Source organism: Cibotium barometz, chromosome 25 (assembly GCF_041138505.1).
Source record: "Cibotium barometz isolate CiBa-2024 chromosome 25, ASM4113850v1, whole genome shotgun sequence".
Classification (NCBI taxonomy): Eukaryota; Viridiplantae; Streptophyta; class Polypodiopsida; order Cyatheales; family Cibotiaceae; genus Cibotium; species Cibotium barometz.
The window spans coordinates 40,880,065-40,891,589 of record NC_141070.1 but is presented as its reverse complement, the minus strand read 5'-3'; the positions used below and the strand labels follow the sequence as shown (position 1 = coordinate 40,891,589).

The 11,525-nt window shown below is 41.7% G+C and overlaps 1 protein-coding gene across 1 annotated transcript; it reads right to left on the bottom strand.

Annotated features, from left to right (window-relative positions):
* Positions 1 to 8,963: 8,963 nt before the first annotated feature.
* On the bottom strand, positions 8,964 to 11,301 carry LOC147624567 (piperidyl ketide synthase 2-like). Its single transcript, XM_086819989.1, has 3 exons — positions 10,774 to 11,301; positions 9,845 to 10,327; positions 8,964 to 9,659 (listed from the first exon to the last, which is right to left on the bottom strand). The coding sequence occupies exons 1-3, from the start codon at positions 11,129 to 11,131 to the stop codon at positions 9,142 to 9,144; spliced, it is 1,359 nt and encodes a 452-aa protein (XP_086676115.1). The 5' UTR covers positions 11,132 to 11,301; the 3' UTR covers positions 8,964 to 9,141.
* Positions 11,302 to 11,525: the final 224 nt, after the last annotated feature.

Here is an 11,525-nt window from a genome sequence, read left to right as displayed (position 1 = left end):
AGAGTTCCAGCCATCTGACCCTATGAATGTCGTCTCTAATGAGTGGATACAGTATACAGCTCGCATTTTGATGGGGCATCGTAGGTCAGAGGCGAGGGACGCATTTAGAGAGGGGAAGGAGAAACTTGTTTGGCTAGATGACAGGGAGTGGGCAGCCATTGCTCAGGAGCTCACCGAGACACCAGACAGGTTTCAACAACAAAGAGAGGCGGCAAGGGCAAGACTCCAAACAGTAGGGGCTTCTCATCTCGGGATTGGTGGTTACGAAACCATGCGCCATGAATTCGTAAGTGTTTGTAGCAATTTTATTTATTTAAATGTATGTATGTGGGCTAAATGTTGATTTTTAAAAGTTATAATTGTTAATCGTGTGTGCAGGAGTTGGCCATGAATCGCCCACCAAGTAGGCGAGAGGAGAAGTACGCTCACAAACATGGCCTTGTGGCCTTGTTTGAGATGCTTGAAGAAGAAGGAGAGACCGTCAATTGGGAGGCATTACCATGATGTAAGATGACCTTCAAACTAATGAAATATGATCAAAACATTCTTGAGTATTAATGTTTAATTTAATTTCTTGTTTGTCGATCAGGAAAATATGCAAACGAGCACGGTTGTTTTTGTGCTCTATTTTAGACAGAATGGTGCTGTCTGTTTGCTGTTGTTGATCCTGCTCATTACAGGCAGCTAGGCAACAGCCAGGCAGCACTATTCTGCCCAAAAAAAATTTCTGCTACAGCATCGGTATATACCCCGGTACTGACGTCGGTATATACAATGGTATTTTTCTCGGTATTAAAGTCGGTATACACCCCGGTACTGACCCCGGTATATAACACGGTATATGCACCGGTATAGACGTCGGTTTATGCGTCGGTATTACCCCCGGTGAATGTCGGTATATTAACCGGTATAGGCGCCGGTATTACCACCCGACGCTTATACCGACGCTACTGTTCCGGCGCTTATACCGGCGCTTATGCCGATGACGAGGCTTTTTTAGACCCCGTTAAATAGCGCCGGTATAAGCCCTGGTATTAGGCTAACATGTAGTAGTGAAGGTATAATTTTTTGGATTCTTTGGCTTCTATCTTACAACCAATGGATGTCTTGAAAATCATTTGTCACCCTAGATTTGAAGATTACTTTTGCTTTGATAGATCTTGAATGTTTTGGAGCCAAAGTTGGGTGATGAATGGATGAAGACACTACTCTCTTTGAAATGGAGCAAGGATAGTTTTGTTTCGTTGGAGAAGCTTAATTTGCTAGCTATGTGCAATGTGAGATGGATGTGAGGTTGCAATTGCTTTCACTTTTTGAAGCGAACAAGACTACAAAATCTATGTTTGGTCTTCTCAAGGGTGACCACAAGTTTAGGAAAATCTTGATACTTTGGGAATTTTCAAAGTTGTCTTTAAAAAAATGAGTAGAACTAGCGCTTTTACAAAAATTACAAACATAGGTCTTACAAAAAATATGAGCATATATAAAAAAGACCTACATAAGAACTACTCATCATGATCATCATTCCCAACACCTCTTCTTGCTTCCACATCATTGTGTGGCTCCTCTTGAGGTCCTTGCATGAATAGAACCATAAGTTTTACTTGGATAATTGGACATAAAAAGAGAAAGATATAAAAAAGATAATCAAACTTATATAAAATTTATGCATAAAATTTAGAAAGAAAAAATGCTATATAATTGATGACGTTATATACTTACATAGTCAACAATGTGGCCCCAATTGAGTTCATGTTCTTCTTGCTCCATCTTTTCAAACAAGGGCGTAGTTTCGTGGGACCACATGAAGGACCATACTCTTCTTAAGTATAACCACGTCCCACTACTTCTCTCTACACACATTCAAGGAAGAATATTTAGCATATTTACCAATTCATACATACATTATTAAGTATATTGCAAAAAGAAAATGATGAAAGCTTATGAAGTATATAGGAAAGTGCCCAGTGCCACTAGTGCTAATGTGAGAAGTCCTTGAATCTTTGATGCATGCTTTAGCAACCTCCCGTTATTACTTATACTTGTAAGGGATTTCATGGACCTCTGTCTTAGTCTTTCTCTAGTCACATTGATGTTGATATATGGGGGCTTACTCTTTTCTTCCTTTATAGCATCTCGCACCTCAGACCTTTGATGGCTCATAAGATCTGTCATTCTCTTGAGCATCCACTCAAGGGCTGCACTATGAAAAGAAATCCCATGTATCATATGTGTTTAAGGAGTATTTAAAAACCCCCTTACACTAACATACTTTTTGTGAATAAAATAACCCCTTTTTCTTCATAAACTTACGGTTCTTTTCAGAATTGGTTAGAAAACCCCCTCCTATAAATGTAATTCTGTAACTTTTTTAAATTAATATACCCCTCTTGATGAACTCATGTGCGTGACACTTACATATTTTTAGGTGAAGCCCTCGAGAGAATCTACTTGCTGTTAAATTGCTCAAAGAGGTTTGGCACTAGGAACTCTTTATGAAGTTGGTCAAGAATGAAATTCTTTCTTTTATATCTGGTTGGTCATGCCACTTCACGAGGATGTCATGACCAAACTGTACGATGCATACACATCAGTATCCTACCGACTAGCTCATCCTTGATGATAGAACCATCATCGTAGCATCTATAGGAGCACAAGGGCCCTAATGTTGGAGTGCAAGGAGTAAAGGGAGTGTGAGCAAAAGGAGTGTCTATTCTACTAGAGTGAAATCTAGAGTGATGCCTAGAGTGGCTTTAGGAGTGAAACTTGAAGTGGCTAATAGGAGTGACACCCCGAGTAACACATAGAGTAGTCACAATAGAATGTGTAGGAGGACAATGTGGTGTAGTAGTAGCATCACTAACAGCACCCACATATACTAGTGCCACAACCACCACTACCGCAAACACTGCCATTGCCACTAGCATTGCTGGAGTAGTAGGAGAGTAGTAGCATCACTACCACTATGGCTACTATGAGACCTCTATCATAAACTTTGTGTGTCACTAGCATCAGACTCAGCACTCGAGATTGTGGGACTTGATGAGCTAGAAACGAGTGAGGTAATCCCCAACCTAGCTTTCTCACGTTGCTCAAGGGAGAGCATCTAAAAGAAATTATGGATCTCATCCTACATGTAGTCTTGCCTCAATCTTGCATAATACCAAACATGGGTGCTTTAAAACAAAACATGGATTAAGGCTCAGAGTAAAACATACTCATGTATAGAAAAGCACAAATAGAAAAAGAGCTTGTGTGTAAGACCTTACCTCGAGTGGTTGAGAGGAGCTTACCACGAGCTTGTGTGTAAGACACCTTACCTCGAGTGGTTGAGAAGAGCTTACCATGAGTGGTTGAGGAGAACTTACCTCAACGGGGCAAGAAGAGTTTATACTGAGTGGTGGGAAGAGCTAATAACTAAAAAAAGGCAAGAGACCTAAAATAAAAGAAAACAAGGAAATCATGAGAGCAATGCTAAGACAAATATGCATATGAGCCATGTATACTCTAGAAATTGTTTCATGAATTAGGTTAAGCCTGGCCCAACATGTTTGCATCTTCCATCAAATCCACACATGCTAATTGGTCTATCTCAAGAGCCATATGTCTTATTGCAAGATCAACCAAAATATCTATCCCATTGCTAGTGGAATCATCATCATCATTATGCTTAGATTCAATTCCTTCCTTATTATCTTGGATAGGGACACCTTCATCTTGATTAGTTGGTAATCTCTCGCGTTCACTTTTACTTGACCCTCCACATGGTCATTTTTACTGCCACTTGGTCCATGAGCTCTTCAACATCCCAATCTTGAAAAATACTCTTTGAACAAGGAGCGATTTGCATGACATACCACCATGCCTTGTCATTAGAATCCCTATAACATAACCTTGTAAGAAGAAACACATCGAGTGTAAATTAAACATGCGAAGCAACTCAACAATACTAGCCACCCACTTTCTTTTTGGCTTACCTACCAGCCCACAAATAAATTTAGGAAGAGCCAAAAACATACTTCGCATCAAGGTTTCACAAGTTTCTTAACGAGGTGTGTGCAGGTAAAGGGGGATCATATGATGCATCCTTTTTCATCATAGAATGCATCTTGAAGAGGCTTTCTCTCTTACCCCAAGACATGGCCTTTCTCTAGGTCCAACCACCATGGATAATTATCCATAACTCCCCGGTTGTGTGAAAATGGAAATTTGGGAGGTACATGGTGGTTTTCTCATTAGCCACCATGGATATCCACTACCTTTCCCACACACGCAAACCACACATAGCTGACTTAAATCTCTAGAGAACACTTTTGGATTTTGTCCAAAACAAGCTCTCTAGGGAGCCATATGTGGATGGCACATCAAAATGCATCAATCCCATATACCAAGATAAATCATTAAAAGAAACCATCCACAAAGCCAATGACTTTGGAAGATCAGTGTTTGGAGTTTTATACTGCTTGCGAGGTTTCTTAATTTCAATGCGTTACATCTTGAACACGAATATCTATTAACTTTTCAGTTTTCCAAATTATACGCATAAATTCGATTATCTTTTTTGCATCTTTGTCTTTAATGTGTTTATATTTGAAGTGCCTAGCTAGGTAATATGGGAAGAATGGGATAGGTTAGCGCAAATTGCCCTAATCTATCCCATTCTACCTAAAAAAAATTTGTACCAATGTCGATATTTGTATCGATAAAATGTCGATGCGTCTGATGCATATATATAGTCAGAGGTAGCGTTAGTATATTGGTTGACAAAGATGTCTGAGAGAAATGAAAATTTTGACAATTATATCGACGCTGATACTGGTTCGGTGCTGACATTGATACTGATGCTACGGGTGGGCAATTCTAAGAAAAAAAAAAACTAAGTCTAATCGTGGGTATATATACGATGGTATTAGGTTATCTCTTGTAGTGAAAATAACCTAAATGAATGCAATGTCCAACAATATAAAGGCATGATTTAGGAAAACAATGCATCCCCATGCAATCGAGGTTGTGTAAACTGATGAGACATTTCTACTCTCCAGTTGCAACTCTAAATGAAAAATCCTCTAGTTGGATAATCTCATGGGCGAGGCCTTCTCAATTTCACAGGGTTGATATTTAGCTTTGGGATTCCTCTTGATTTTTCTAATCATAGATTTCTAGTGTAAGATCAGGCTAAGGGTCTTTATCAATTAAGGATTCTGAAGAGTAATCTATTTTAAATCTTTTTAGGGTCCTCATAAGGATCATTTTCACTAGTAAGGTTTTCTCTACTAGGATTAAATGAGAAACTTTAGTTAATTTGTTCACTACCACGAATATGGATTCATATCTTACATTTATCGAAGCTAATCGAGTGATAAAATCCATGCTTATGCACTCCCATTTCATATGTGGAATATCGAAGGGATGCAACTTTCTTGGCATTTTCACTCTCTTCACTTTAATTTTTTGGCATGAGAAGCATTGGTGGTGTGATAAAGTACATCCTTCTTTAATCCAAGACAAAATAAAATACTCTTTATCGTCATAAATGTCTTCACATAATAGGATGTCCTACAATGGGGCAATCATAAGCCTCGGGAAAATTCTCTCTTTGAGTTCTCCTTCCTTAGGAACACACGCGGTTATTGAAATACAAACAATGGCGTTTGATTTTGTAACCCTAAAATTTTCTCAGTTCCTCAGAAGTCTTGCTTTCTTGCTTCAGCAAAGCAATGATTGGAGAAAAGAACTCATATATGTCCCAATCTTCTCCCTGATTTCTTCAAGTAGAGGATTTGAAATCATGGTTATTGTGAGTAAAGAAGCTTTCCTACGAAGGGTATCAGCCAACGACAACTACATTCTCCTTTCTCGATCTGAATTTATTTCAAAGTCAGACTCTTGCAAACTTTACATTCATCTCCTTTGACAAGATCATTCTGAGTAAGTATCCACTTCAAGGTCTTGTGGTCAATTACTAGAGTGAACCTCTATCCAAGAAGATAATATCTCCATAGCTTCAAGGCATGCACTAGTGCCAATAGTTCCGGATCATGAATCGCATAATTCCTCTCATGAGGTTAAAGTTGTCAGGACTTATAAACTACAGGTCATCCTTCCAGCATAATGATCGACCCATTGATAGGAAATACACTTGCATCTGTCAGCAGATTGATTACCAAAGAAACCTTTTATTTATCAAATGCATTTTAATGGCACATTGGAGTCCATCAAAATGGACTGCATCCTTCTTAAGAAGAGTTGTAAAAGGTGAGGCAATCTTAGTATATCTATGGATAAATATCCGATATCATCTAGTTAAGCCAAGAAATTCTCTAGCTTCCTTCAATGTTTTCGATTCAAGCCAATCAATGATAGCTTGAATCTTCATTGGATCAGCCAAGATTCCATCTTCAGATATAATAAACCCTAGATTCTCAATATACAATCAACAAACAAAGATAGTGATTTTACTCTTCTTAGCAAAAAAGTCTATACTTTGTGAGTATCTTCCAAAATTTATGAACATGATTATTGTGATTAGCAGTGTTCTTGGAGTAGACCAAGCTGTCATCAAAAAACACAAGGAAAAAATCATCTAGATGCTCCTGAAAATTTTCTAAAAACACAAGAAAAGAATAATCTAGATGCTCTTGAAAATTCTCTTACATCAGCTGATTAACAGTAGAAGGGGCATTTGTCAACTACCTTACCTCTATCTATAATACCAATTTGTGCTTGATGCCACCAACAATATAGCCCCCCACTCAGCAAAGGTAGTTGAATCACCACCTTCAGATGTTGCCTGCATGCAACAACACATCATACACTCGCAGAGCCCTTATCATCCCTTGGGGTTACTCACAGAGCCCTTATCGTCCGTTGGGGTTACTCGCATATGATTTCTGCCTTTATGCACCTATAAACACTCTTCTTGGGGCACTCATTGTAGAGCTACATCTAACGTAGCCTTTGTCTTAGATCAGGCCACCAACATCTGCAGCCTGTTTCGTTATGACACCCACTTCAACACATCTCCACAGACTTATGAAGGTAAGTTCCCTTGGCATTTGGCATTATTTGATGCTACCATGCATTGCATATATGGATGAATTCTCACTCCATCCTTGGTGGTTTTCCCGTTTGTTTTTTGGTCATTCAATGACCACTTTACCCTCAAACACCATATTAGTGAATTTGGGAATTTCCCAATTCCCATTTTTGAATACTTAAAAAAGGGGACATGGATAACATGTTTGTAAGTTTCTCAAAACCCTATCATATGACCTATCGTTGGAAAGCGCTTGAAAAATGGAATCTAAAGAGCTATAAAGCGCTCATTTTGGTTAATCCAAACTTTTGACCACGTGTCCCAAACTTGTGGGAAATTCCCATATTCCCCAATATGGTGTTCTCATCCTCAACAATGACTCTCTTCACTAAACCTTGAGTATCGATTGGTTGAGTTTTGCGCATGCTCGGTGCACTTCTAGAGTGACCTCTTTATAGTGTTATGTTCATCCACTTTCAACAAGTGGGGGGAATACACAACATCCTCACGCTATCTTCTCTGACTTGCTCAGATCTCCTTCGAGACATTGAAGATGCACCTACCATTGGTCTTACGTTAAATTTTAGGGTGCCATGATACGTGGCACCCCGCGAGCTCGGTCACTCGGTCAATGGCCGGTGATAGGCCTATCTATAGACATATGTTCATAACATGTTATGGACATGTGTGCGTATCATGAGTGTGCGCATGGTGCAATAGATAGATGCTTTGCCTCCCTTGGCAGGAACCTGGGTTCGAATCCCAAAAAATGTACTAACATGTGTCCATGCACGGACATGTGTCTATACCTCTTTTGCACCACGGTCTAGACCGAGGTGGTCATCGGCTAGGTGACTGCATGTGCTGGGGCCCGTAGGGTGCCACGTATCGTGGCACCCTGAAATTTAACATAAACCCTAACATTGCAGGTAAAGATGAAGTTCGTGCTCTTGCAATTGCTAATGTCTACTCTGACTCTAACACTACTTCACTAATATCACTCTAGTTGTATATCCTCAAAGCCCAATTTGAATATATGGGCTTAATATGTAACACCTGCATAACTGTACACATTATAGCATACATGCATCTTTACACGTTCCCTCACAAAACCATTGTTCGGTTTTAGACAGAGGGGGCGTTAGAGTATGGTTACACCACAGTGCATACATCCAACGTATGCACATGCATAGCATCTATACATGCACCCACATGCATATAATTGAAAAGCCGCAGGTAATCGTCCATTGTAACCACTACCTACCTCTCTCCTATATTAAGAGAGACGCATCTCTTTGTAAACGATCTCTTGAACATACATATTAATATAGGGTGTATTGCCATCTTGGCAAATCTTGGCAATAGGGGCCTACAACGAGTGGAAAAAGAAATTCCATTAATTAGTTGAGTGTTATTAAGATTTGTGTTAGTAAGGTTTGACCTTAGGATAAAAGAACTTAAGTAAGTTTTAGGGTTTCTTGGCATTAATGCCCAACACATTGCATATCTTTGCAAGCTATCTCTCATACATACATATTAATATAGGGTTTCTTGGCATTAATGCCCAACGCATTGCTTCTTGGTTCTTGTTGCTCTAGTCTTTACTTTGTTCCTTTGTGCGTAGAGCTTCAATGGTGGCCTTGGCTGCACTCTCACCAGTGGCAAGCCCAAACCCTATTTCTCACACATACAATAAAAGAAAACATAATGCATGGATCTTATTGCATAAGAAAATGCCACGGCAATCTCAATTGGGGCTGACGATGGCAATATCTCGTGGACAAACAAGACTACCGCACAATGATAAGTAGTAAAGGATCACACACAAGGTCGGTTGCAAGGTAAATATGGATAATGGGAGCCTTTGGGAGGGGAGGACATAAATGTAGGAACTGGCTAATAATGGCGATGGACGGGGCAAGACAGAACGGTAATGGATAATTATGGTGTGGATGGCTAATGAAGGAGCTAGATTGAACGATAATTTATTGGCTAAATGGATCACGGCGGGAGAGGAGATCCTTTATCTTTTCTGGTTGCTTATTGTGGTAATTAAGGACCTTCTAGGCTTATACTATAAAGCTTAGGAGGTTGTGTGTGAAACTTTAAGAGGAGGCAGGCTTGCATCTCTTCAAGAGGGCACCTTCAATAGTGACCCCTGGACCGAAGGCAACAGCAATACCCCAATCACAACCTTGGCAGGCCGCCATCGAAGCCGCTGAATCAGCTCTACCAAGCTCATCCAGAACGAGGAGAACGGTGGAAGCGGACATGTTGCCATAGTTCTTGAGGATGATGCGGCTTGCAGCGAGCTTGTCATTGTGGAGCTCCAAGGCTTGCTCGACCGCGTTGAGGATGGCCGGGCCTCCAGAATGCACCGCCCAGAAGACGTCGTTGAAGCCGGGCTTGCCGGGTGCATTGTCCAGAGCACTCCTGCAGAATGCTCCCACGTGCTGAGACACCAAGCTGGGCAGGGTTCTGTCCAGATAGAACTGCAAGCCCTCCAGCTTGAGGGTACCCTCGATGATCTTCTCTGAATCAGGGGCCAATATCTCTCCCACCCAATGGATTTCATACAGTGGACGCTCAATCCGCGGCTGCGGCTGCGCCCCGACCATCACACCTATTATAACAATACCATGCATGCATGATCAGGTGGGTAAACGTTAATCCCATTATAATTGGGTTGTTTTTCTTTTGAGAAAAAAATGTCCAAATAAATAATGGGCGGGACATAGCAAAATGAAACCCGAAACTCAAATACAAAGGATTATCAAAGTGTGTTGAGAGATTAGCAAAGTTTATAACCTGATGCGCCGTCGCCAAAGAGAGCGGTGCCCACCAGATCGTAAGGGAACTTCTCGTTGGGCGCTCTGAAAGTCGAGGCAGCCAACTCGCTGCAGCAAATGAGAATGCGAGACTCCGGGTTATTCTCAGCTAAATCCTTGGCAACCCTGAGAGCCGTGATCCCTGCATAGCATCCCAGCATGTAGAGCATCACCCGGTTCACATCTGGACGCAGGCCAAGAGACTTGGTCAGCGTCACGTCCGCCCCCGGAATGGCTATCCCTGTCAGTGTGGCCACCACCAGGTGTGTGATCTCTGAGGCCGGGCGACCCCACTCACTGATGGCCTGCACTGCCGCCTCGTGGGCCAGCTTCGGCACCTCGTGTGCAAAGATGGCATTCCTCTGCTCGAGGCTGGGCTGCCCTGGTGTGTAGAATTCCGGATGCTCTTTCAGGAACTCGTCAGTCAGAATGGAATACCTTGTCTCAATGCCAGACCGGTCGCCTATGTCAGAAAAAAAACCCCATTAAACGCATCTTACATTCCTAGACATTTGATCCTATCTTAGCTGGAATGCCATTGGCAAGACTTAGGCAAAGATAGGAATGCCATTAACTTAATTCACAAGACTAAGGCAGAAAGCCAGACCTAATGAGCTTATAGGTACTTAAACCGAAACGTTTTGATATCTAGAGATCCAACTAATTAGGCTCTACCTAGTGGCAATGCCATGGATGAGAAACAAAGTGTTAAATGTATGTTTGAGTAATGAGCTGATCCAACAAGGGGTTTTATACGTATAATGAGCCAAGTAGTACAATCATAGTTTACATAACCATCAAGAGATCCAATTTAGGGTTGCCGATGATGGCAGCTGATACACACGAATGATCAAAATAATACATTTTACACATTTAGGACTAGACAAAGTTAAGGAGGAAAAGGCTTACAGATGCGCTGCATTTTCTGCTTGAGCTCAAGCTTGTCATTGCACTTGGTGACGTTGAAGTACCAGTCCGGGTAGGTTGCCTGGTTGATGCGGTTAGGCGGGGTGGCCCTGCCCATGGCCAGGACGCAGGCGCGGGGCTTCTCCGGCGGGGGGAACGCGTTGGGCGGACTCGGGCTGCGGCCGGCCGAAGTGAGGCGGGGGGAGGGCCGCTCAACCCATGTTGGGCCCTGCGGGATGGGCAACCTCGGAGATGGCTGCTCTATCCAGGTCGGACACGAAGGCGGGGGGGTGCCTGGCACTGACTCCGCGGGCACCCACTCCCTCCTCCCCTGCGCGGCCACCTCGATCTCGAGGAACATGGTGAAATTTTATCTCCCTTGCTAATTAACCTTAACAACGACCTGCAACTACCCGCAAACCAGCCCTAATCCTTGAACCCTCCGATCCGATTAAAAGCTCACTACCGATGCTTATTATCACTAAATATCTCGAAGCTTATTAGCACTGATCCTGGCGCACGCAGTGGTACTGCTCACCTTCTTATCAAAACTTGATTCTCTTTTCATGCACGACTACTATATAGATGCTTGATGAAGATATAAACCCCGCACGTGCTAGAAAAAAAGAGCGAGATATTTTTTTTTCACGTTAAAATTGAAAAAAAAAGACGTTCAAATTTCAATGTCTGAAAATTTAATCCTATTGATGTCTAGTTCGGTAAAGGAGCCTAGGTCAAGCTCAAGGCCAAGTTTA

Excerpts from the sequence above, each read along its gene's own strand:
- LOC147624567 (XM_086819989.1), bottom strand. The coding sequence starts at position 11,131 with ATGTTCCTCGAGATCGAGGTGGCCGCGCAGGGGAGGAGGGAGTGGGTG. Across the intron at positions 10,328-10,773 it reads GCAGAAAATGCAGCGCATCT|GCGACCGGTCTGGCATTGAG; the intron begins GTAAGCCTTTTC and ends TTTCTGACATAG. Across the intron at positions 9,660-9,844 it reads CTTTGGCGACGGCGCATCAG|GTGTGATGGTCGGGGCGCAG; the intron begins GTTATAAACTTT and ends TTGTTATAATAG.